The sequence below is a fragment of the Simochromis diagramma genome, unplaced genomic scaffold (assembly GCF_900408965.1).
Source record: "Simochromis diagramma unplaced genomic scaffold, fSimDia1.1 OVJJ01000216.1, whole genome shotgun sequence".
Lineage (NCBI taxonomy): Eukaryota > Metazoa > Chordata > Actinopteri > Cichliformes > Cichlidae > Simochromis > Simochromis diagramma.
Genome location: NW_024386883.1, coordinates 18,021,621 through 18,045,564, shown reverse-complemented (window position 1 = coordinate 18,045,564; position 23,944 = coordinate 18,021,621). Strand labels below are relative to the sequence as shown.

At 37.7% G+C, this 23,944-nt stretch overlaps 1 protein-coding gene across 2 annotated transcripts in view; it reads left to right on the top strand.

Moving 5' to 3' along the window:
* The window catches only part of LOC120734003 (polypeptide N-acetylgalactosaminyltransferase 10-like), a 92,518-nt gene that overhangs the window by 23,388 nt on the left and 45,186 nt on the right, over positions 1 to 23,944 (top strand). For both annotated transcript variants that reach the window (XR_005695944.1, XM_040032543.1), the window contains exons 3-4: positions 4,491 to 4,629; positions 9,327 to 9,493. Coding sequence is in view for 1 of the 2 variants with exons in the window: in XM_040032543.1 (XP_039888477.1) it covers positions 4,491 to 4,629; positions 9,327 to 9,493 (306 nt within the window). In the remaining variant the exon portion in view is untranslated. The remainder of the gene's footprint in view (positions 1 to 4,490; positions 4,630 to 9,326; positions 9,494 to 23,944) is intronic.

The following is a 23,944-nucleotide window of genomic DNA, read 5'->3' as shown; positions in this document are numbered from 1 at the left end:
TAGCAGAAGGCCACACACACATACACTAAAACTCTAAAGTTGTGCTGCTTTTCTCTTAATTCCCTCGAAGTGGATTTCTCACTCATTCTCAGAACCAGTGCGAATCAATGCTCTAAGTGCTGTTCTGAGTTCATTATTAAACACAGTTAATCTTGTACAACAAGACCTCGAGTGGGAAACAGATTATCATCCCTTTTGAAATCTTTTTATAGAATTACATTGTAGTTATTATGGAAGAAAATCAGTTGTTTGAGCCTTGTTTGAACTACCACATGAAAAGCACATAGAGAAATTAGAAATATGCAAAGTGAGTTCAGCTTTTTCAGGTACCCTTGTTTAAAGATTTAATGAGTCATTAATTTTCTCAATAGACAGTGATGCTCTTCAACAGCTTGGAGAAAACAGGATTGATAATAAAGACAAATGTAAACATCCTAACATCTCAGATGCATCTGGTTAACCTTCAAACATCTAGTCTACAAGCTTAAAACTCATACATGCCATTGTTGATAAGGTTCTAACACTGAGGAAAATGTCTATACATTCCGAAGCTTTAATAAATAGAAAATCCTTGCACTTACATATTTTTGAGGAAAGAATGACATAAAGGTGCAATCTGATGTATAATATGGGCATGAAAAGAAAACGTGGGAGCTAGATCAGTTAAGTTCGTCCCTCAGAAAAGCACAGCATCCCTATTATCAAGTGTGTGTGATTTATTCGAGCTAGTTGGCCTACAGACATGTGGTGCTTCATATTGATCAAGAAAAGATGAATTATATCTGTTTTTTTTTTTTCTTTCTTCGGTTTATGCAAAGTCGGGTATGAAATTGCAGGCTAAGAAAGGTTTGCAGATATCCTTCTTCCCATCAGGGCTTTTCAGTCCCTCCTGGAGAATACTTGAGATGCTCTCAGGCTAGATGAGATAAATAATCCCCTTGGTGAGTTCTGGGTCTACCTTAGATTTTCTCTCAGCTAGGTATCCCCAGAAAACCTTCACAGGAAGGTGCTCAGGAGGCACCGTGATTAGATTAGATCTCAGTTGGTTCAGGCTGAACCAACTTTACTCTCTCTTGGTGTCTGAACTCTTCACACTATTTCTAAGGCTTAGCCCAGATGTCTTAGAGAGGAAATTTGAGATCCTGGATATCATTATTTTGGCCACTAACCATAGCTCATTACTACATATAGTTTAAATGTAGATTTACAAAACAAAAGCTTTGCTTTTCAGCTCAACTCTCCTATAATCTTAATGACCACTACAGCGCCTGTGTCATTGCTGACACTACATCTCATGCTCCACCTTCCCATAACTCTTGAACATGACCAAAAGACCTTAAAGTCCTTGGATATACTGTACCCTAAGAAGAGATCCAACAGATGATTTTCAAACCTTTCATGCGCCTTGTTCTGCAAGCAACATCAATGAACCCCATGAATGTCCTCTTCTTATATGTGCACAATTTAGGAGGGCACATTAAAGCTTCTTATACAATGGAAACCCTTCAGAGTGTTTGCAATCAATGCTTGACATTATTGCATTCAAGTCACTCATTCACGCTCTTTTTTTTTTTTTTTTTCAGCTCATATGTAAATTCTCAATAAATAAAGACCAATATTAAAACAGAGAATAATGCACTTCCAATTTTCTTCCATCTTTTTGCTTCTTCTCCTTAGCGCAGACCCATGATCAGCTGAGTGACTGTATTTGCTAACATAATGAAAATAATGAAAACGATAAATCTGATGCCAGAAAAACCACACAAAACAACCCCCCAAAAAATATTAAAAAATAATTTGTCTCTGTGTGGTTTGTATTTGCCTGAGGAAGGCTAGAAATCCCAATTTCAAAGATCTTTCTAATAACCGGGAAAAGTACAGAATTAGGTAGAAGAGAGTTTATCGCTGAAATGAGCCATTAAAGTGAGGAGTTATTTTCCACAGTTGTTACCTTCAGGAATATAGACAGATCATTTCTGCCTAATGGAACGAGGCAGTTCAGTTTAATTTGTTGCTCTTCTCTGACTATAGAGCGTCTGTGCGCCTGTGTGTATGTTTTTGTGGAGAGCATTGATAAGTGGCTAATGAAACAAGCAGCACAGTGTAATTTGATGCACATTTTGATATGAGCTTAAGCTTTACAATGTTTGTGCATTGATAAAGATTACAGAATATGATTAGGCACACAAGTATGTGTTCATGTCAAACATCTGAACTATGTGCTGAATATATGTATTATATAGTTACTGTACAAACACTTGATGTTTGTACAACAATTAACTGATTAGCCGATATTGACAGCTTGTTGCACCTTGTTAACACAACAGCCATGAACTAAATATATTCAAATTGAAGACTATTACGTGGGAACACACAAGGCGAAAATATGCATTTTTCTCATACTTTGGAAATTCTTTAAATTATAAACAATGAAATATGAGGAGAGTGTCCACGTCTGGAAATGATTCAGCAAGTTAGAGTTGCATTTTTCTTTGCAGACTCAAGTTATGCTGACTAAATGTCTGCTACGTGCTTCTTCACTCACTTCACTCAAGGTGCTAACATCATCAGTACGAATAATTAGCCACTCATTAATTAGGTGCAACAGAACAAATGGCATCCCCATTTCTACCATTTAATTGAATTTAAATGAATTTAAATTGAATTGAAGCAATCCAAACTCCTTGCTCTCCAAACAACTTTAGCTAAAACTATTTTTTCAAACTTGATGAGGAGTAGATGGAAAGCCTAATGCAATATGACTGTAGATACTGTTGGATCTCAGTGGATTTCTGCTGAATATGATGCTTTCTGAGGCTGAATCTGTATTTTTTTTTTTTTTTCCTGTTTGACTTTTGTGCCGATGTTCTTTCTTCTTTTGTTTACTTTGCAAACATTATGCCTTGGGCATATAATATGGTGAATATGATATAGTAAACCTTATCACTGCTGTACAGACATTCAGAAAATACTGTACATTTCTTTATGTTTGGATGGCAGATAATTTCTACAGTTTTATTTAGGTAGTTCTGCCACTTTAGTCCCCAAAATGCAAGAAAGTCTTTTCTGCAGAAAGATACGAATAGACACTGCAGAATATTTCTCATGTGTGTTTTTGGTTTGTTTTTTTAATTATGCAGGATTGCTGAGCCTGGTTTGAGTATATTTCAGGCTAAGACGAATGCAATGATTATGCTTACCATACATTTATATTTTGATGACTGTAATTCTGAATTCACTTGTACCAAATCATTTTTTAAATGTAGCTGGTAGGTTCTTTGTGTGGGCTTAAGCTTTAGCACATCTTGCTGTCTTCCCATCAATATTAAAAATTTAGTTCAAGTTTTAATACTTTGCAAAGTGTTAAACACTTTGATTTTACCTTCATGTCTGATATTAATCTACTTTCTTTAATACACAAATGTATACTTGTTTGTCCTAGTTGTCCAACAACCTAAATGATAACACTGACATAGACAGACATTATTGTTACAAGCTGGAAAATCAAGTGTTGAAAAAAAAATTACAAGTGTGTGTGTGTGTGTGTGTGTGTGTGTGTGTGTATATATACACATATATGTTTGTTATTCAAATGATTTGAATAACCAAGAAACAGGGAAAAAAAAACTCCTTTAAAGCCAAAGAAACATAACACAGTTCTGGTTATCTATTAAGAATATCTTTCAGAGTTGCGTACCTCATATATATTAATAAATAGACCTTATAGATCTCAATCCTATAGTGATGTATATTCTTCAAATATAAACCTTTACAACTTAAATTTTGGAAGTACTTAAACGACCACTTGAGGCTAGCTGCAAAAGTAAGTCCAGTCTTAGAGAACCACATATTAAAATGCTGAACTTGAAAGCAGAAATAAACATGTTTACAGCCTAGTTAGATCTTATAAAAGGTGATTTTGATTGTTAGAAAAAATCTCCCCTTTTTATGTCAACTGTGCATGATATTTTAACCTCCTAGGACCTGGCGTCCACATATGTGGACATCACATTTTGGGTTATTTAGACCAAAATACTCAATTTTGCTCTACAAGGGCCTGATATCCACTTACGAGGACATTATACTGCTACTGTTCTATCGAAATTTTAAACGAATATCCTCATATGTAGCTCTCATTTTTCTTAGAAACAAAAATTAGGTAAAAAAAAATAATCTGGTAATGCTTTGTTTTTACATTCATCAGGTCCCAATCAGCCCAAATATCAAAGAGAAATGAAAAGTGCATGCTGTGGAAGAGTTCGGGTCTTAGGAGGTTAAAAAAAAAAAACTTATCCTTTAAAATGAAAAGTTATGACTTGGACATGGACACTTTGAGTGACAGGTATGTGCTGAATTGGTTGCTAACTGTTTGAGAGGTTTCATGTTCGAGGTACCGAGTTGGACTTCTCTTCTGTGTTTGTGGTGTTTTCGTTTTTAATGTGTTTTTTTTCTTCTCTTTATTTGTTGACCTATACATGTGTGTTTGATAGGTAATGGTGAGCAGGGGAAGCCGTTCCCTCTGACAGAAAATGACAGAGTCGACCAAGCCTACAGGGAAAACGGCTTCAACATTTATGTCAGCGACCGAATCTCTCTCAACCGCTCTCTCCCTGACATCCGCCATGAAAAGTGAGTTGCGTGTCTGTGTGTGTCTGTGTGCACTTCAGGTAAATGGATGCACTCCAAAGCCAGAAATCGAATCTTCTGAGTTTTTATTGAATACTTTGGATTTCTGATGTAGTCATCCTCTCCATTCGAATGTTGTTTTTCCATGAATGTCCATTTCTTTTAGACTGGGTTCTGAAAATAAGCAAAAGCAAGCAATATTTTATTTTAGAATTGAAGGCTAAATTGTTCAGAGTTAAATCAGCATGTGTGCCCTCATTACTCACCTTGTGGGCCTCTTGTATCAAATCTACAATGAAACTTTTGAAAATGAAGAACAATTTTGAACATAATGTGTTTTTTCCTCCATTTTTATAATGCCTTCAAGTCCAAGAGGAGCCTGAAAATGATTATGTGTTACTGACATGCATGTCTACGATTAGATATGACAGATGCCACTGCATGGATTATTTGAACTGGTGTCTCGCCAGAAGTGTTTATAAGAAGCCAACATTTTGACCTATTTAATAAAGCCCAAAGAATCAATTCATCTTCTCAGGAACAGCAGGTCACAGGGAGCATGTTTGGTTTAGTGTTTGTCAGGGATTACTTCTGGGGCTTTGGTACACCAAGAAAAAAGTGGAATTAAAAAAAAGAGAGAGAAAGAAACAAGAACCTGTCCAGACTCCTGTGAACTGTGTGCTTCCTTCAAGCATAGACTGGCATTGTGAAAGACCTTTAATCACAGCTTTGCTTTTACCTGACGAGAACTTTCCACTGACTCTTGACCCTTCCTCCTCCTTCATGTGGAAAGCAGCTTTGAAAGGAAGCTTTCAAAGCTGCTTTACACAAGGACTGTTTCTTTCTTTTAGTGTTTGTAGAAGCCGTTCTTTCCTTGACCTGCCACATCTCTTGTGATGACCTGTGTTTTCCTGCTTATACTAAATGTGAATCTATCATCACAAAACATCCCCGCATAGTAAGCTAATTTCTTATGCAAGTATGCACTTTATTTCCAAATCCAACTGGTGTGGATCTACACTCAAAGAAAGAACGAGTAAAGGCACACCTTACACAGGTACTTATTCTGTATTCTGAGCGACCACATTTAGTCTGATACTATTCACACTTACTTTCATGAACACTCTTTTCCGATTTGAAATCACTATGTTTGGAGTGTGTTTAGATTTAGGAAGGTCATAAAAACTTCAGGTGTTTACATGACAGCTGCTGCAGTCATCTTGGTTTCGTGGGGCTGTAATTGAATTATTAGCATGGTAATATCTTAAATGAAGGAGTGTCGTTGATTACTGGTGTTGCTCCAACTGGCTGCCATCATTCATCACTCCTGTGTGACCAATCAGACAGACACACCTGTACCCAACCCCTCCACCTGGTCTGCCCTATAGGCACCGTCTGCCTCTTAGTGATTGGCATGTTGTCACTGCCCCAGAGTCACCCAGTCCCAGACCTGAGACTGACACATTCGATTTCTGCACACTGAAAAGATTTAATTGAAGCACACACTTGCTCCTTCCCCTTGTGGAATTGGACAAGGTTTGTTAAGATTCGTCGGCCAGCTGCCTGTCGATCAGTCAGCCTGCCTGTCTCCCAGTGTTCTTATTTGAATGAATAACACGAAGGCTGATGTTCAACACAGACATTGATCGACTGACACAGTTCACTACACACTTACACTTTCTCTCTGTCAGAGCAGGAATATAACTGTCCTCTTATGATTAACACCTCTGCAGGGGTCCTGCCTCTTGCTGCGATGCTAATGCACAAGATGGTAGCTGCAGCCCATCGTCAGAGCACATGTTGCCAGCTGATAACTGCTCTAAGTTCAACTGTCCCTGATACAGGAGGAACGTGTCGGTGACATTCTTGACACGAGTAATTAAGTATGTATTTAGCAGCATATCTGAAGGTCTTTGCTTTAGAAAATGTCACAAAGCTGTCATCCTAGCCCCAGTTTATTCTCTTTGATCACGTGACTACCTTGGAACACATGACAACCATGTAAACATACATGATGAGAACAAATTTGTAACCTTTTTTTTATGCAACTCTCAATTAAAGATTAGATCATTTGCTTTAACCAAAAAGCTTCAAAAACAATTGATCTAAAATGATGGTTGCACTTTTAAAACATCATGAAAATAAATGTGAAAAAATGAATATAACACTACAATCTATCTGATGTAAAGTCCACAATACCTCCTGAAGACCAACGGCAGACCAAATTTTCTATGTTTGTAAATCTGAGCTGATGAAAGAAGCTCTTATTGGATGGATGAAGTTTAACAGTAGAGACATGAAATTTACTTTGAAGTTTCTCTGTCAAAAAAAAGAAGAAGAACACAAAATAAACATGTGAATATAGTCAGATTCGCTCAGCCGGTCACTTTTGTGAGGCTCCGGCTTCATCACAATCTATTAGATGTAACTAACTTAAAGCGTTCCTGTCACAGTGCCTAACTATTGCACTTGCACAGTCACTGCTTGGTATGTTAAAGGAAAGGTTTCTAGTTCTTAATGCTTCTGTTTCACTGACTAAACAAGGCTGGTAAAATTACTGACAGGCAGTGGAACACAGCCTTGTTTTTCCCTATTCATACTGTGTGTTCCACATGATATGACTTTAGGTATTTTGTGTCCCTTTTCTTTCAAAGACTAAAACCTGTTAAACTCAGCAGTTAAAGTATTCCAAAAGAAAAACTCAAAATTAAGATTAGTTTTGTAACAATATATGATGTCTCATTTTTCTGTTAAATGTAAAAGAATTTAGACACTTTTATTTCACTTCAATGTTTGATTAAATAGTGCTGAAAGTTCTACAGTGTTTTTGATAAGGCCAAAGCCTATTAACATCCCCTTAGTGATCATGATCATGACCATAAAAACTAATTTGTCTTTGAAAGCATGATAAGGACTTGTTTGATAGTTCTCACTGGATTGACTAATACTTCGAACAATGAGAAAGCGAAAGGAACTCGGTGAAGATCTAAGAAGGAGAATTGTGAATTTACATGAGGTTGGAAGGTCTTTTCAAGACATTTTTAAACAACTGCTGATTCCAAGCTCATCAGTTCAAACAATTGATGAGTACAGGTTACAGGTTATGTGGATGTGTCACTATGTCTGGGAAGACTTCCAGAACTCTGCAAATTGTCACCCTCAGATAAAAGAAAATTAGGATGTTCAGGAGCAACCCAGGAATCACCAAAGCTCAAGCCTATGCTAAGCTAGAAGCTGCTGAAACACTAGGGTCACTATCCACAGTGAAGCAAGTTTTAGACCACCATGGACTGAGTGAGTGCAGACCAAGAAAGAAGCCCCTGCTTCAGAATGTTCAATTTCAGTTTTATTTGTACTTCACCAAATCACAACCTCAGTCGCCTCAAGGTGCTTTATATTATAAGGTAGACCCTACAATAATACATACACAGAAAAACCCAACAATCATATGACCACCTGTGAGCAAGCACTTTGGCGCCAGTGAGAAGGAAAAACTCCCTTTTAACAGGAAAGGTGAGAGAAAGAAGACACACAGTAAAATCAACACCTTCAAGCTTGACTGAAATGTCCAGCTTCCCACATTAACAAGCCAAATGCCTTCTGAAGAAAAGTTTCACAGTCATGAGACATGCCATGAGATGAGATAAAAAATTAAGTTATTTAGCCCCAGTGAGAAGATATGTTTGGAGGAGTAAATGTGAGTCTTTCAATCCTAAGAGCACTTTAACCGCTGTCAAGCATGGTGGTTATAGCATGATGCTAAGGGGCTCATTTTAGTTGCCAGTAGTGCTGGTACATTGCATAAATGGAATAATAAATGACTACCTTCAAATTCTTGCAGGCTAGCATTACACTTCTAGAATGCTCTTCTCAAAGCTCCAACCTCAAATTTAAATAATCTACCAATTCTGAAAAGAAGAGTGGCCAAATATTCAGACAGAATTATGCCAGCTTGTTGATGGCTGGCAAAAATGTCTGGTTTTGGACAAAACTTGCCTCCTTACTAAGGGACATTCAACCATAAAAGAGGTCTCAGATGTTGTTCCTGGGATCTGCTGGAGCCACTCGTCTAGCTTTGCGGTCACTCCATAGAGTGCTTTGATACCACTGGGACCACTGTTACCTTCGCCCTCCACATCTTCTCGAGCTCTTCTCTGAGCCCTTGGTACTTTTCCAGCTTTTCGTGTTCCTTCTTCCTGATGTTGCTGTTTTTCGGTATTGCTACGTCTATCACTGTGGTCGTCTTCGTCTGCTTGTCCACCACTACTATGTCTGGAGTGTATTGGAAAGCAGTCCTTGAAATTGTTTTCTGTTCTTTGTTTTCTTCTTACTAAGAGGTGAACAAATGCAATTGTCTCTGTAATAGCAGATGATAGAAAGGGAAATGAATTGAGCTTTCAGAGAAAATTGCACCTGTATTTCAGTGAAATGAGTAGCGCTGCCATCTGCTCACCATGCCCATACACATTCATTTGAGTGCTGATATATATATATATACATGTTCTTTGTGACCTGAGATGTACTGAAGAGACAAGTGTGCAAGGAAAAAGGAAAAAAAAACAGAATGATTCCAGGCAGTATGCAGGATATGAATAAGATGCTCTTGTCCTTTCTTGAATACGCTGTGTTTATATATGTATTTGCAAGTGTGCTACATCTATTTCTATTTTGTCTGTGTACGTGTGTGTGTGTGTGTCTAGCTGCAGACAGAAGCTGTATGCAGAAAAGCTTCCCAACACCAGTATCATCATCCCTTTCCACAATGAGGGCTGGTCATCTCTGCTAAGGACTGTTCACAGTGTGCTCAACCGCTCTCCCCCGCAGCTCATCACAGAGGTCATACTGGTGGATGACTTCAGTGACAAAGGTAGTGAGAGCTTCTCTAAACTCTGAAAGGTTACAAAGAACACTAAGCTGTAAAAGCCCGATATACCGTGCTGTGGGAAAGGATTTGCCCTCTTTCTGACTTTGTTTCTTACATATTTCTCACACGTGCAGTAAATGCAGTATTTTAATGAAGGTTTCATTTTCTTTTAGAGAAAAAAAGCTCTAGAAACCCGCCTGGTGCCACATGGAAAAAATAATAGAAAACCCGGCAATATTTCTAGAACTGAAGAGAAAAATCAGTCTATTGACAGATGTCTGTAAAAGTTGCTAATCTGGTAAAAAGCCTACCCTCAATCTTACTTGTCTGCATGGGAATGAAACATGGAACTTGGGAGTTTACATACAATCTTTCACCATTTTAACACATGAATGGGAGTATCGAGTCGAGATGTTGTCCCCAGTTCCTTTTTCTAGACTATATGTAACACAAAACAAGTCGCCCTTTTCAGATACTTTCTTATAACTTTTCTGTATTTTTGGTCAGAGTGTGCACACCAACTAGCCTTCTTTGAAAGGCCAGATGATAAAGATGATAAAGCAGGTGATAAAGATGCTGGTTAGATGAGATGGTTAGAGATCACGATATCCCTCAAACTTTGCAACTGTCTGAAATGTTATGTTTTCACATATTTCTCAGGTAATATCCTGAAGATTTTAAGGCTGCAAAGCAGCTTCCTTGAGCAAGACACTCCATCTTAAAGATCAACCAAACAGTGTTTTAGTATTTGTTCTACCGTCATAACTCTACCTCAGTTATGCATTGATGTAGTTCCCAGCAAATACCGACTAGTTCCTGTTCCTAATGAAAATCGGTTCACCCGTACAACATAAGGTTAACACATGATTGTGATTACATTCTTATAGAATGTCTTCATTTAAAATTATAATTGGCATAGGATTAGCAGTATACATTTGGCTTTGAATGTTTCTTCAACAGCTATTTGCGGTAAATGTGTTCTGCTTATCATCGCATAGATTAAGGTGCCTGTGTGTGTGTCTGTGTACGCATTTCTGTGTGTTTCCTCTCACTCTTTCATCAGGCCTTTTAAAGTGTTTAACTCCTTGTTAATTAGCGCTCTTTGTCACGGTCCTTCGTCGAAGGATGTGTTTACCTCTCGTCTCCACGGTAATGAGATGTTCTGCTGCCTCAGACTCATTTAAAGGTTACCACCCATCAGAGCTCCGAGACTAAACCCTCCTCCTGCTGCTGCCAAGTGGAGTGGAAACAATAACGATTTCAATGTTCACGTTTCTGGACGCTTAAGTCATTTCAATCAAAAGTGTTATTGTGCTCAAATATTTGTATAGGTAAATTAAATGTTGAGTGGATTTCAAGCCTTCGAGTTTTCCAAAAGATGACACATAATTAGAACCATTCAAAATCATCAGTAGTCCTAATTTCAGTTTGGCAGGAACATGTTTTTTCAAACAAAATCAAGATGTCCTCATAAATAATGCAACACACATATTTGTGATTGCGCTGTTTCCTTGTAACCTAAGAAGCCAGAGCAGCTGAACATCCAAAAAGCAAACAGAAAATGGAATCACTCCATGTTCAGGTTCAAGCTACCCACAAGAACCTCCACGAGGTCCTCTGTCAAGGCCCTGTGTTTTATTTTAATTAATTAATTAATTTATTTTTGGTGTAATCTGGCTAATCAATGTTACAGATGCGCAGCTGTACAAACTCCATTGTGTATAAAGCTATAGATGGATCAGTATCCATTTGTTTTGATACATGTTGAAGTTGTGTTCCAAAACATATGGCTAAACAATAAAACCATACTGGTGTTTCATTTTGGTACAGCTTCTCAGAAAAAAAGATATGATAAGATTTTTTTTTTTTTTTGAATTAGTGAAGCAGTACATTAAGACTGTCTCTTAGAAGCCCTTGTAAATTGTTTTTTTTTTAATTTAAAATTGACTTATAACAATCCAGTGAAGTAAACTTTGAAGTAAAAGATGTAATAGATACATACAAAACATAGTATAGCTAAGACCTTAAATGCGTCCTATATCATTCCCCTCACACAACCTGACAGGTGGGAAACAAAAAAATTTAGTTTTGTGAAGGGAAAAAAATGGGATGGGTGTGAGCGCTCATGTCATCAGGATTGATGAGAAAACATTACACAGCCACGGGGAAGGGTTTTAACCTCTGCAGACCGTCTGCTCTGACGTTCCTTCTAACCACTACTGTCATTTGATAAGAAATTAGTTTGGCAGCAATTAAGGCTTAAGAGGCATGAGGCCAAAGTAACTTCAGTTGCTTCAGGTTTCTGGTTGAGTAGTGTTACAATGTCAAAGAGAGTAATCCTGGACAGATTCTGTGCACACACAAAACAGTGTCAAGCTTTAAACCATAGCTGGACTGGCCATCGGGCATACCGGGGTGGGCCGATGGTGATTTTTTGTTTTTATGGGCCGATGGGGTTTTTTTTTTTTTGTTTGTTTTTTTCCGTAATGGTATAAACACTGAAAGGTTCCAAAAAGATTGGCCAGATGCAGGGAGATGTGTAAAAATAACTCAATTGTTTGGTGGTGGCTATTGGAGCTTCCACAGATTCAGTAACATTAGCAAGTGGTGGAGGCCAGCAGGTGCAACACGCTGGCAGGTGGATGACGGAAAGGCAGGAGGAGCAGAGACCCGAGGCGGTGAACTGAACTTCAGGTAAGAAGTTATGACCTGCAGTCTATCTGGGTCAGATATAAACCAAGTTTAGGTGGAGTTTATTTTCGTTATGCTGACTTTTTACAGTCAGTTACAATAACTGGTACTGTGTGCTAGCTAGCATGACTGAGTTTATATACAGCTGGGTGGTGCTATGTTACTGATGTTGAACTTTATTTTGTTCATAAGGTTAATTATTAGAGTTGCCAACCGTCCCGTAAAAAACGGAATCGTCTCGTATTCAGAGAAAATATTACGCGTTTCGTATTGAGGTGAAAAGGAACACAGTTTGTGTTTCAGCTACAATGAAAAAGACACAAAGCTGGAGTTATTCTGTGTTTACGCTGCACAGCTGCCTCTTCTTCTCTCATTCTCTCCCCTCCCTCTCCTGTTTCTACTTCAATCATGAAACTGATCAATGATCAGCTGATCGGCTTTTCTCTCTTGTTTGTTTATCGCCCACTTTGCGCCAGAAAGAGGAAACCAGCGGATGTCGCGCTAAACAACAGCAGCACGTTTAAGCTTGATCAGCTGCTGTTAGAATTTATTTAATATTAATTTCTAGTATCAGCTGATGTTTGCTGGAGCCACAGCTGTAAACCTGCTGGTCATGATATCAGTTTGGATATGTGGTGAGAGGGAAACATGAAGATGAAACCAGGAGATGTCCTTACTGAATCATCAGAGCTGTGATGGAGAAACAGGTTTACCTTTTAGGTGACATGAATGAGTGGAAGGGAAGTTATGAATTGTTTCTGAGAAATAACACGAGGATCCTTTTCTAAGTAGCTGACAGCTGGTAACTGTGCAGGGGCAGGTCTAGCAAAGTTTTGCCAGGGGGGCCAGGTAGGGTATTAACAGGGAAAGGGGGGCACAAAGAAATACTTTCTTTTTCTCATTTAAAATTTCTCACTTTTAACAAATAATTATCTGAATCTTACAACAAACGTTTTCATCTGATGTAAAATGTATAGAAATCCATTATTGTACATAGTAATTTTTTTTAGGGTCCCATCATAATTTCTTCAGAATGAGCTAAGTACTGTATATGATGCCAGTATTTTCCCACATTTTCTAGATACTGTATCAGTACTGTGTGTAAAATGCCGTCAAAAAGTCAATTAAGTTTTATTCTTTCTCACCTGTCTTTCTCTCATTTCACTTTTTAAAGGTTGCCATGTTAGAAAAAATATTTTGCCCTGCCATGCTGTTTATTGATGTGACAAATGAATGGTTTATGAAAATATATCTAAATCTGTCATCAGTAATCAGTAATGATCATGTCTCACCTCTAGTCTTCTCTGGCTTAATTTCAAGTTTTCACCATGTGTTGTAGATAGTTCAGGAGGTTAACTCGACCAAGCAGTCTACTTTCGGGTACTGTTTAGAATACCAGAATAGGGAGGATGGTGTAGGTTTAAGTTTATTAGACTGATACATATATACCAACAAGACAGTGTACATGACTGTGACAACAGCGTTTGTTTTCATTCAAAGGCTTTATGGTTTTTCCTATAATACCTGGTGGGCCGGTCTCTAGTCAAAATGCCAGGGCCGATTTTTTTTTGTCCCAGTCCAGCCCTGCTTTAAACCCTCGTATAAAAAAAAAAAATATGGAGAGGAGGAAGAGGAAAAGTCATTTAGTCTGAAGTAAGTGTGGTTCAGACTCATAACGTAGTTATTAATTTCTGGTTCACACATTAATTTTATGAAGCTCAAAAATAACTCAAACTAAAAATGGAGGATGAATCAATGATACCCACGTCAGGTGTTTTGTAATCGCATGTGTATGGATGAATGTCAATTGGTTATTGTTAAAGTGAGTATAAAGTAAGTTTGAGGATTTGTGTGGTAAACATGGCACTTAAAAATAAGAGAAAGTGTTCCTAAAGAAGGTACAAACAAAATAAATGAATAAAAAATGAAAAGTGTGAGCCAAATCACAGTCCGGGGTGTGTGATACCTGTTCACATCAAACTCCCCACGCAAGGTTTGCTCATTTTAACCCTCAACAAAAATTAAACTGTATTTGTCCCCTCAAAAAATTAAAATCAATGTGTGCAGTTAGTGTAATACTGATTACATTGGTTTAATTGTGAGATCCAGATCTTAGACATGTGTACTGTACTAATAAGATTAGATGGAAAGCACCTGGAGGCAACTATAAAGCAAACCCTCTGTGGCTTTATCTTTATATTCTAGATTCAGTATCTGTCACTTTTTATATGCTTTTTTTTTTATTCACCAACTTAAGTGTGGTAAAATTAAAAAAGCAATTATTGAACAAGGTTAAAATGATGTTCAAATCCTTCCCATCACGTTTGGGTCATAGGCTACAACAACACACACATACATAATTTATGATTTTGTTGAGTGGGAGGAAAGGATGTGGAAGTTATTCTCCGATCACCAATTTTCATCTGAATGAAGGAATGAAACAGTTCAGCTCTGTCCACTTGTTGGTTAACAATGATAATTTTAGTAATAATACACATTTAAAAATAATCATAACAATTATCGAAAAGCTGAAATTATTTTTGGTAGCAGTTTGCAAAAATTAGGTTGAGCTACTTTAAGGGTTTTTAGCCGGTTTAATGAGGTCATATATAGCACAAGTATGACTTTAAGACGCGTAGAAAGGCAAAGTTAACTCATCCTTATAGCTTTTTTTTTTTTTCAGCTTCCTGTTTTGAAAATTGATAGGAAATACAAGGGGATCTAATTCTCATTCACCAAATAGTAGCCAATCAGTCTGCATGAAGGTATAAAATACACACTCACAAACAGATGGTATGAAACCCTCCAGGTGAGTTCTGTTGATGCCGAGTTACCTCTCTATGCTTAACGGCAGCTACAGAGCCTGCAGTCATACTAACGTGGTTACTTCAGTCTGTACCAGAATTTCTTGTAACAGTTATCCTGAGGCAAATTAAAACATGAGGAGGCAGTTATTTTTAACACTTTGAAGTTTGCCTGCAAGGTGTGTAAGATTACACGTGTTGTAATTATAGAAATGACCCCCAGTTTTATATTAATGCAATCATTAAAGGATCTCCCTCAGCCTTATTTTCCACATGAGATTATCGCTCTCTTATCAGTCTGCTGCAGATGTTTGTAGTTGTTTACAGTCTTCCAAGTCACTTTTGCGTTGAACAGTTTTCAAATATGAGTGGTAAGCTCATATATTATATATGTATATAATTTGAAGAAACTAGAAGTAAAAGGTAAAAGAATTCGTGGTCATATAATTGAAATCCAGCAAAGAACAAGTAGTTCCCAGTAGTCCAGTTCCTTGGAATTGTGAGCCTGCTTGCCTCTCAATCCCACTTATTGGTTCTTGCACTTGGGCTACAATCAGCTGATTTCAGTTTGCGTATCAGAGGAGGAAAATCCAGTTGTTAAATGAAGACGTAAAATCCCTGCTTCTGGGGCCAAACTACATTGCATTCATTAGGGATTAAGGATGTTGTCTTTTTAATGTGTTTTAACGCTTGTATCTTGTTCCATTTAATCTGAACAAGCCCCTAAAAGTAGTCAGTGATCACTGTTGGCCTCTCTGGGTTTTTATTATCACCACTATCCATTTGAAGTACGTTTTAAAGCCCAGTTTTTAGTTACTTCTACAAAGTAACTACAGCCCATCTGCTCATGGTTTGCCAGACATTAAATATTTGAACTGGTCAGAAAGGAATCATTCTGAGGCTAGCAAGGATTTGAATGGATACATGAAGCTGAGGATCAGGAGTTTGTCATAGCATGTAATTCAAACCATGCAGCAGTATATTAGTGTATTGTGGATGGACTATTTCAGTTCTCCTGACTGAAATTTGGTGTGTTTTCAGCATCTTTTTCCTGCCATGCGAACCATGCAATTGCATTTAATCATAGCTCAAAAAAGTTAGCATTCATCCTCTAGCTTCACTATGCTAATGTGTTTATTATATTATCCTAACTCGCCACCACTTTACACACCCTTATTATTAGCTAGCCTAACTTCAGTAACCCTACAAACATCACTGTTGCTTAGTTTTCTGTCTTCATTTATGTCCAAAGTGATAGCAGAGCTGTACGTTTTAGTTTTGACAAATCCCTCAGTCAGAAGTTGTATATCATCTTTAGATGGAAACTAATAAGCTAAATCGTTAAACTTCATAAATTTTCATGGATGCCTGGATGTTAAAACTTTATTGTTACACTTGGTAGAGCAACCGCAGTGATCAATATATTAAAGATGAAAGAATTCAGAGGTTTTTTTTTTTTTTTTTTCTGTCTCAGTGATCGCGTAGTGTTTGAGTTTGGGAATTGAAGAGGAGTTTGGACCCAGAAGTGATGTTAGAATTAAGTGCCGGACAGCGTGGAGATCAACATTACTTTTATTTTAATTGCACAAAAAGAAGAGAATGCAAACAGTTACAATACAGAAACTGAGAAAAATCATATGTGTCCTCATTCGAATAAGGATTTTTACTTGTGTGTAGGAACATAGCCTATAGGTTTATATTGTTAAATGGTAATTATAAGGCAGTTTGTTGAGGTCATTTTACAGAGTAAGTAATTTAGTGAATAGTATAATGAATTAGCTTATCCTGAGAGTAATTAAATACCCAAATGTATTACTTTTAAAACAAGTGTTCTGTGTAATATATGTAATAATTACTTTTTTTGAGTAATGATATTGGGATAACATTTTGCTATGAGGCACTACAAGATATGACAGAGCCTCATCATTCACCAGTTTCATTTTTAATTCTGCCTTTTATAGTAGATAGAACAAATATAATCTCATTCCAGGCTCAGTATTCTCATTCCATCATTGTCAGGAAAACTGATAAATTGCAATGGTCCACCCTAATCTAATCACTAAACAGCATATGACATCAAAATAGCTTGTGGACTATTAACACTGTTACAATCAGTTTGTGAAATTTTTCCATTTAGAGTTATAAAGAATAAAAGAAGACCTCCAAGCCACTCTCACGAGTTGTGCACTAACGCCAGCATTAGCTGCCATCTGTTTCATGGCACAATAACTTCTTTTTGTCAGGTGGCATTTATGTTGGAGAGGTATCATAGCAACAAGAGCTCCAGTGGTATGGTTAGAAATTGGGTGTGAGGGTGAAGGAAAGCACCATTTCACTTTTTTGAAACTGCCAAAACTTAACTGCCTTCCAAGGAAAAGGTAAATTTCCATGAAATAACCCCCTGCTATCAAATAGCAGTGAAAACATCAAGAGGCAGCACCTTCATTTTCTTTTTATTCCCTTAATTTCCGCCCTGAAGCAGATTTTGTGCTAAAGCATATGTTACCTTCCTTGTATATGGCCTTACCCATTGTGAGGGAGCCAACCTCCAGTCTCTCCTCTCTTGAATTTCTTATTTTTAATTTAATTTAATTTTTTATTTTATTGTTTTTATATCTATTTTTTACATTTCTTCAGATTTCAGTGAGGACAGGGCAAAAATGACCCCCCCGCAAATCAACCTCTGCCTCTCTCAACCTCGCATTGTTACCAGTCCAGTATAAGTCCAGCAGTCAGATTTATAGACAACAGCTCAACCATTACGCTGACCTACTGCCGGTGAATGTGTTTTGTGATCAGAGCTGACAAGATCACTTTTTTATCTCCTTATTTTCACTCTTGCCTTCACCTTATTTCTTTGTCTTTCTACGTTGTACAGTATGAAGATTTAAAGAAATATGAAAGTTTACTGATATGATTTTACTGTGGATTATTCTGGTGGGAAGTTAAATCCCAATTTATCATTGTAATTGTATAAAATGTGACTAAAATAAAAAAAAAAGCAGTAATTTGCAGAGCATATAAATATTAATCTAAAAGATCATCTTTGACAGGCAGATTTTCTCTGAAGAAAAGATGTGCGGAAGTTCACCAATCTGCATGTGCACCCAAACAATGTTAAAGGATATCTGAATAATGTCCTTCAATGTAAAATTGTGAAGACTTATGCAAAAGAGTCTGAGAATCTGGAGAAATATCTGCACACAAGGGTCAAGGCCAGAAATCAAAATCGAATGCCCGGGATCGTCAGGCCCTCAGTCGGCACTGATTTTTTGGGGGGTATTTTTGTTTTGCTTTAGTATAAGCTTTGCTTATTTCATCAGGACAATGCTAATCCACAAAAAATACTAGACTACAACAGAGCACAAAAACTCACCTAGAATAGGTCCACACGTGGCTCATGTCTGGGATTAAGTAACTACACCTAAGTAACCAAAGGGTGGTGGCTAAGGCTAAAAGCTAATCAACATAAAAAGTCCATATAGTTACATTATCATTAGAAGTACTGAGTCAGATGGATTCTGACATGATTATTTCAACATTGGAAATCGATTCAATTCTCCAACTGTAACAAAGTTCAACAGTTTCACCTCTGCTGTGTAAAGATGGTTTCACTCGGTAAAAGGTTGAATTATGTCGCTTGCAGCTTAGCATTTGCGGTTGAGCATGAGCGATGAATGCTGCTGGTGGAGCCCAAGTCATTTCACGGATTTATGGCCAGACATGGCAGGGAAAGTAGCTGTAACTTGTCTCTCTCTCTCTCTCTCACTCACTCACTCACTCACTCACTCACACTCTCTCTCTCTCTCACTCACACACACACACACACACACACCACACACACACAACCACACACACACACACACACACACACACACACACACACACACACACACACGCAGAGAAGAACAAAGAGCTGCCTCCGTTCTCCTCAGATCAAGGAAGAGAATCTATGGAAGACAAAGAGAGGAAATGCATGTACAGTATGTCTGCTATATGTAAGCATTACAATGTAGAGCTGTTAGATCAAATCAACAAAGCTCCTAAATCTGTCTTTATTTCCAACTGTAGTCACCATTACAGCCTAAGGGTCAAACCCCACCTCTGCTTTTCATTCTTGGACTCTTCATTTGGCTTTCTAAAGCTTTCTAAAAAGACAGATTGCATTTGTTAGGGCTAGGTTCTATTTTTATGTTTGTTTTTGTAAGTGAAGCAAAAATTATATCTCTTTATAATTTGCATAGTCATTTTTTGAGAGCATAATTACTTCAGTCAGAAATAACAGGCCCGAGATGTTTCAAATCGTTAGAGAGGTGAAATGAATCTTTCGTGGAGAGTTCATCAGATATACACAAGACATCTATCTCCAGATACACTTAGATTTTTGATGAATATAAATGCAGACTATATCGATCATCTTTACACATGCCACGCTGTTCTGATTAAGTGGATGTGCATCAATGCAAGTTATTATCTGGCAGCATTTCAATAGGAAAGACTATTTTAAAGTAAAAATATCCATCAATATAACATTTCAGTAGGTAACTGGAATCTGATGTGATGCAACATTTTAGAACGGAATCGCATTTGAAGGCAGGAGGTAGTGACCAAAGGGAAATTTGGATGGGACGCCCCTGATAGCCTGTGTGATTTTTAGATGGAGATGAGGAGGGTTGTATGACAGACAAGCTGTAAGGAAAGGGCTAATTGGCTCACAAGGAGAGGTGACATACAGTGTTGAATGACTTTACTTGATAGCATGGAAATTGGGAATAATAATAAAAAATGTGTCCACAAATGTAACTCATATCTCCACGAGGAATGAAGATGGAATATGAGAGAACAACTCTTCCTGCTTGCATTTGTGTAAAAAAAACTACCTGAATTACATTGAGTGTAACTGAGTTTCCCCATCAATGGTCATGACAATTTACATATTAATGTTTAAGAAACTGATCTCACATCCCACTGTTTGTCAGTGGTTCTAGTTTCAGTTTATAGCTGTTCAGTTTTTAGTTACAAAGTACCGTAATGTCCATAATATCATTGAAAAAACAGAGTTGATGCTTTCAGGAACTTTTGGTAATTTTCAGTTGCGCCACTGGTTCATGACTTACGCTATTTTGACCTAAAACCAAACAACCAATCGGTTATAATGGGTTAATAAACTTTGAATGTTCATTTGTAGCAGAGGAGTGTCTCCTTGTACTAAAACCTCAACCCAACTCCACCTACATAGACAAAGTTGAAGTGGAACTTTTCAGGATGCTCACTGAATTTGTTGACGCATTGAAAAGTTTTATGCATTCATCTCCTTTGGTCATGTCACAGTGCGGTTTCGAAGGAGCTAAGTTTCCAGGAGTTGTTTTGCTATTGTGTTGAATATGGTCGCAACTTTTCTCTGAATACCATATTGTAGAATATTCATGATGGGAAAAAAAACATTATGAGAAGTCTCAGTATTTAATGTTGTTTTCCTTTATCTAACACTGCCTCCAATAATACGATAAAAGAACTGTCACAATAAAAATCCCTAATGTACAACCTTTTTTTTTTTTTTTTTTTTTTAAAGCAACAACTGTTACAACCTTGAAAGAATTGCTTTTAGAGTTTAGTCATCCACTTGTTCTCCTATTTTTCGATGACTACTGAGTGGAAAAAACAGATGTAGTACAAAACTTTTCATGTCATTCAAGCAACTACCTTGGGTAAACTACTTGGCATGTTTTGATAGGTCTCCCACTGTTGGTCCAAAAATAATCTCTATGGTCAAAGAGAAAAAGCAGCTTCGAATTATTAAGTGAAATTATTATAAGAGAGAGTAATGGCTGTCAAAGAAACCTGAATAAAAAACTATCTGAAAACTCTCTAAGCATGATTATGAGTGAAAAATACAGAAGATAAAACCTAGCCTTGAATTGCCTTACAGCAAAACTGCGTTATCGCTCTACCCTCTTGATCCACGTCTACCTGGAAGCTCTTTCTGATGCTCTGTTGAAATCCTAATAACGGACCTTCTGTGCGTTCCGCTCATGTTCTGCAAGCTTTAAACTGTAGAGAAAGCGACCTGCAAAGCCTCTCCAGTCTACTTCCACTGGATGGCAATATCCTTGCCAACATTGTCTTGGCAAAAAGCCTCTGGTACTTGTCCAGCTTCCTCTCAAAAACCTCAGCTATACAATCTTCCTTGCACATAGTTAATTTTATCAGGGCATGCTGTTTGAAGCCACTAACAAAGTTACAATGTCTGGTTGCAGGGATGTTGATGTGATATGTGGGAGAAGCATAAGTTGTTTGGTCTCTGTCACTTTCTGCAATTCTTTTGTAGTGGAAAGAAAAACCAGTGGCAGCTCAAGATTGGAGTTTCAGTTTCTCCTGCCTTGACTAATATTACCTACTTTATGGGGAGACAGTGGGGCCTGATTATTATTATGGCTGAGAAGAGTCCCAGCAATTGCCATTAGCATCTGGTGATGGTCCAACCTGCAATGACCCTCCCCTAGGGCTTCTTGGCAGCTGGACAGGATGTGTTTGAGTGGACAGGAAAGTGTTTCAGTCAAGGTTTGTAGGGCAAGGTAAGATGTCATCTACAGCTTGGATTAAAAATTGAATGCACTGGGACTCTGCTCACCAGATATCTTTTCACATTCGATTGCGTTCGTCCATCTCATCCAAGCTCCCTGCTGCTTCAGGACTGATTTAGACTTCTGCAGTGAAACTTTATAAAAATCTTTTTAATCTAACTAAAGCGAAAATGTCATTGCCAGCATTTATGCTTGTGTATGAAACATGTGTTAATGACCTTGTGGTTATGTCCCCAGTATTAAATATATGGTGTCAGCCATGAAAGAAAGAGATACAGTGCTGGCACATAGGTCTCTGTTTTTGTTGTGATCTTTTTTTATTTCCTCTTAGCAGCTAACATGTTTTACCCTCAAGCTTTTCCCTTTTCTTTACACATTCCCTCATGCCCATTCCAATACTTTTCAGTCTCCCTCCAGGAATTTGCTAACATCTGTGAGTCCTTATTTTGGGGCAGTGATTACTACTCTCTTACTGATCCCCTTGTGGAGAAGCTGCTGGAAATACATAGGAGTACACAGTACGCAATAGAACAGTTCATTGTGGGCTTTGCTGACATCTCGACATATGTAATTACATTTCTTTGGAGGCACACATTAGTTTGTGGTGTAGATTGCATTGCATCATAGGGTTTCAGAGATGTTTGTCATTAGAGGAAAACAGGAAACCTGAAAAAGAGTGGCATACACTAACATGTACCTATGACATAGATTTAGCACAGAAATAAAGTAAATATCCCATGTCATGCCTGCCATCCTGTTGGTCCCATTGACTTTAAGGTTATGTGACTTAATGTATATTCAAAGTCTAAATTTGTGGGTTTTAAGCCTTACGTCAGGTGTGTGTCAAAATATAGCGGGGCAGACAAGACTAGATATACAGAAAGGTCTGATTGTTGATGTGGCACAGGTGAACAGTTTGGGGACTAACAAGGCAAGAAGACGAAGACCATGCAAAAAGTAACAGATGCACAAGAAGACCGCAGATTAACAGAGGAATACAGGACACATGATTTAAAAAAGAGAACATGAAGCAACAGGTGAATATGCATAAAAATGAAGAACAATGCAAGTACGCTTCAATTTTTGGTAGAGTCACTTTTTAAATTCTTTTGCTGCTTTATCAGGTTTGACTGATGATTCAACACATGCAGGTTTTTTTGAGTGACAGTGAAAATAAAGGTAGAAATTTTTGACTGATGAAAATGCTTGTTGGTTGTCATCAGGAGTCTGTTCTGTAATTTCTTCGGCTCTCTTATTAATACTCTGTTGCTTTTGTCAGTGACATTGATTTTTATTCTGAATGAAAAGGACTTGTGTCTCAGAAATACAGCCAGAATCAAACCCCGAGTTCTATTCAGTGGTATCACAATCTCACTGCACATCAGCTACTCTGTGATGGAGACCTGCCATTGGCAGATTGATCGTCCAATTATTTCCCCACTTTCTACTCCCTGATGGGATCAATTGAGCAAATCACTGCAATACTTCATTTCAAATAAGGAGTGGCCTGTACTCTGTAACTATGCAGAGCGACTTTTGATCTATCTCCAGTCAGATGTTGAGGCGGTCTGGTGGTCACATAGCAGGGCTTCCACAGCAGGCAACCGTACAGCCTCCAACCTGCAGCAACTGTAGAGCTGACCACAAGAAGCCTGCTGCTAATTTTGCAGAAATATGTCACTGACAGATTTTGATTGTGTTGCGATGGAAAATGATTCCCAAATGTGCCAGTGTGGTTTCACAGTCCTGCCAGTCTCAGCTGCTTGTTGAATGAAACCAGAAACATTTTTGCACCTGCCCAGTTGCTCTTGTTGTCAAGATAAAGCCGTAAATAAAAGAAGGCCCATTTTTTTCTGCCGGCTGGAATGATGACAACAAGATAGAATCTGATGCTGTTTCATGTTGTTTTTTTTTAATACTGTGAGTCCAGCCAAAGAAAAATGTGACACTAATAGAGTCTGAGTGCTGAAATCTGTCAGATTTACACCATGTCTCAGTTTTTCCTCTCTTTATTTATTTTCGTTATAAAATTCAACAGCCTTTCAAATGTGTTTTCTTGTGATTTGATTTGTTTATGGTGGTGGATGGGTTCCCTCAGTACTCGTGTTTGTTTTTATTTTGTGTGTATTTGGATATTTTGTTGACATGGTTGGTTACTAATATTGCAAGCTATTTAACATGGCGCAGAACAGCAAACAAGAAACAACTCGGGCTAGAATGAACTGGACCATTTTCAAAAACATACAGAATTTCTAACATTGTTTCTTTTCAGCAAGTCGACTGAAAATCAGAAAAATAATAACATGTAGCTGCTCTTCAAGATTTTTATAGCCCAGATGAGCATTTTGCTAATTGTAGTTCAATTCAGGTCAGTT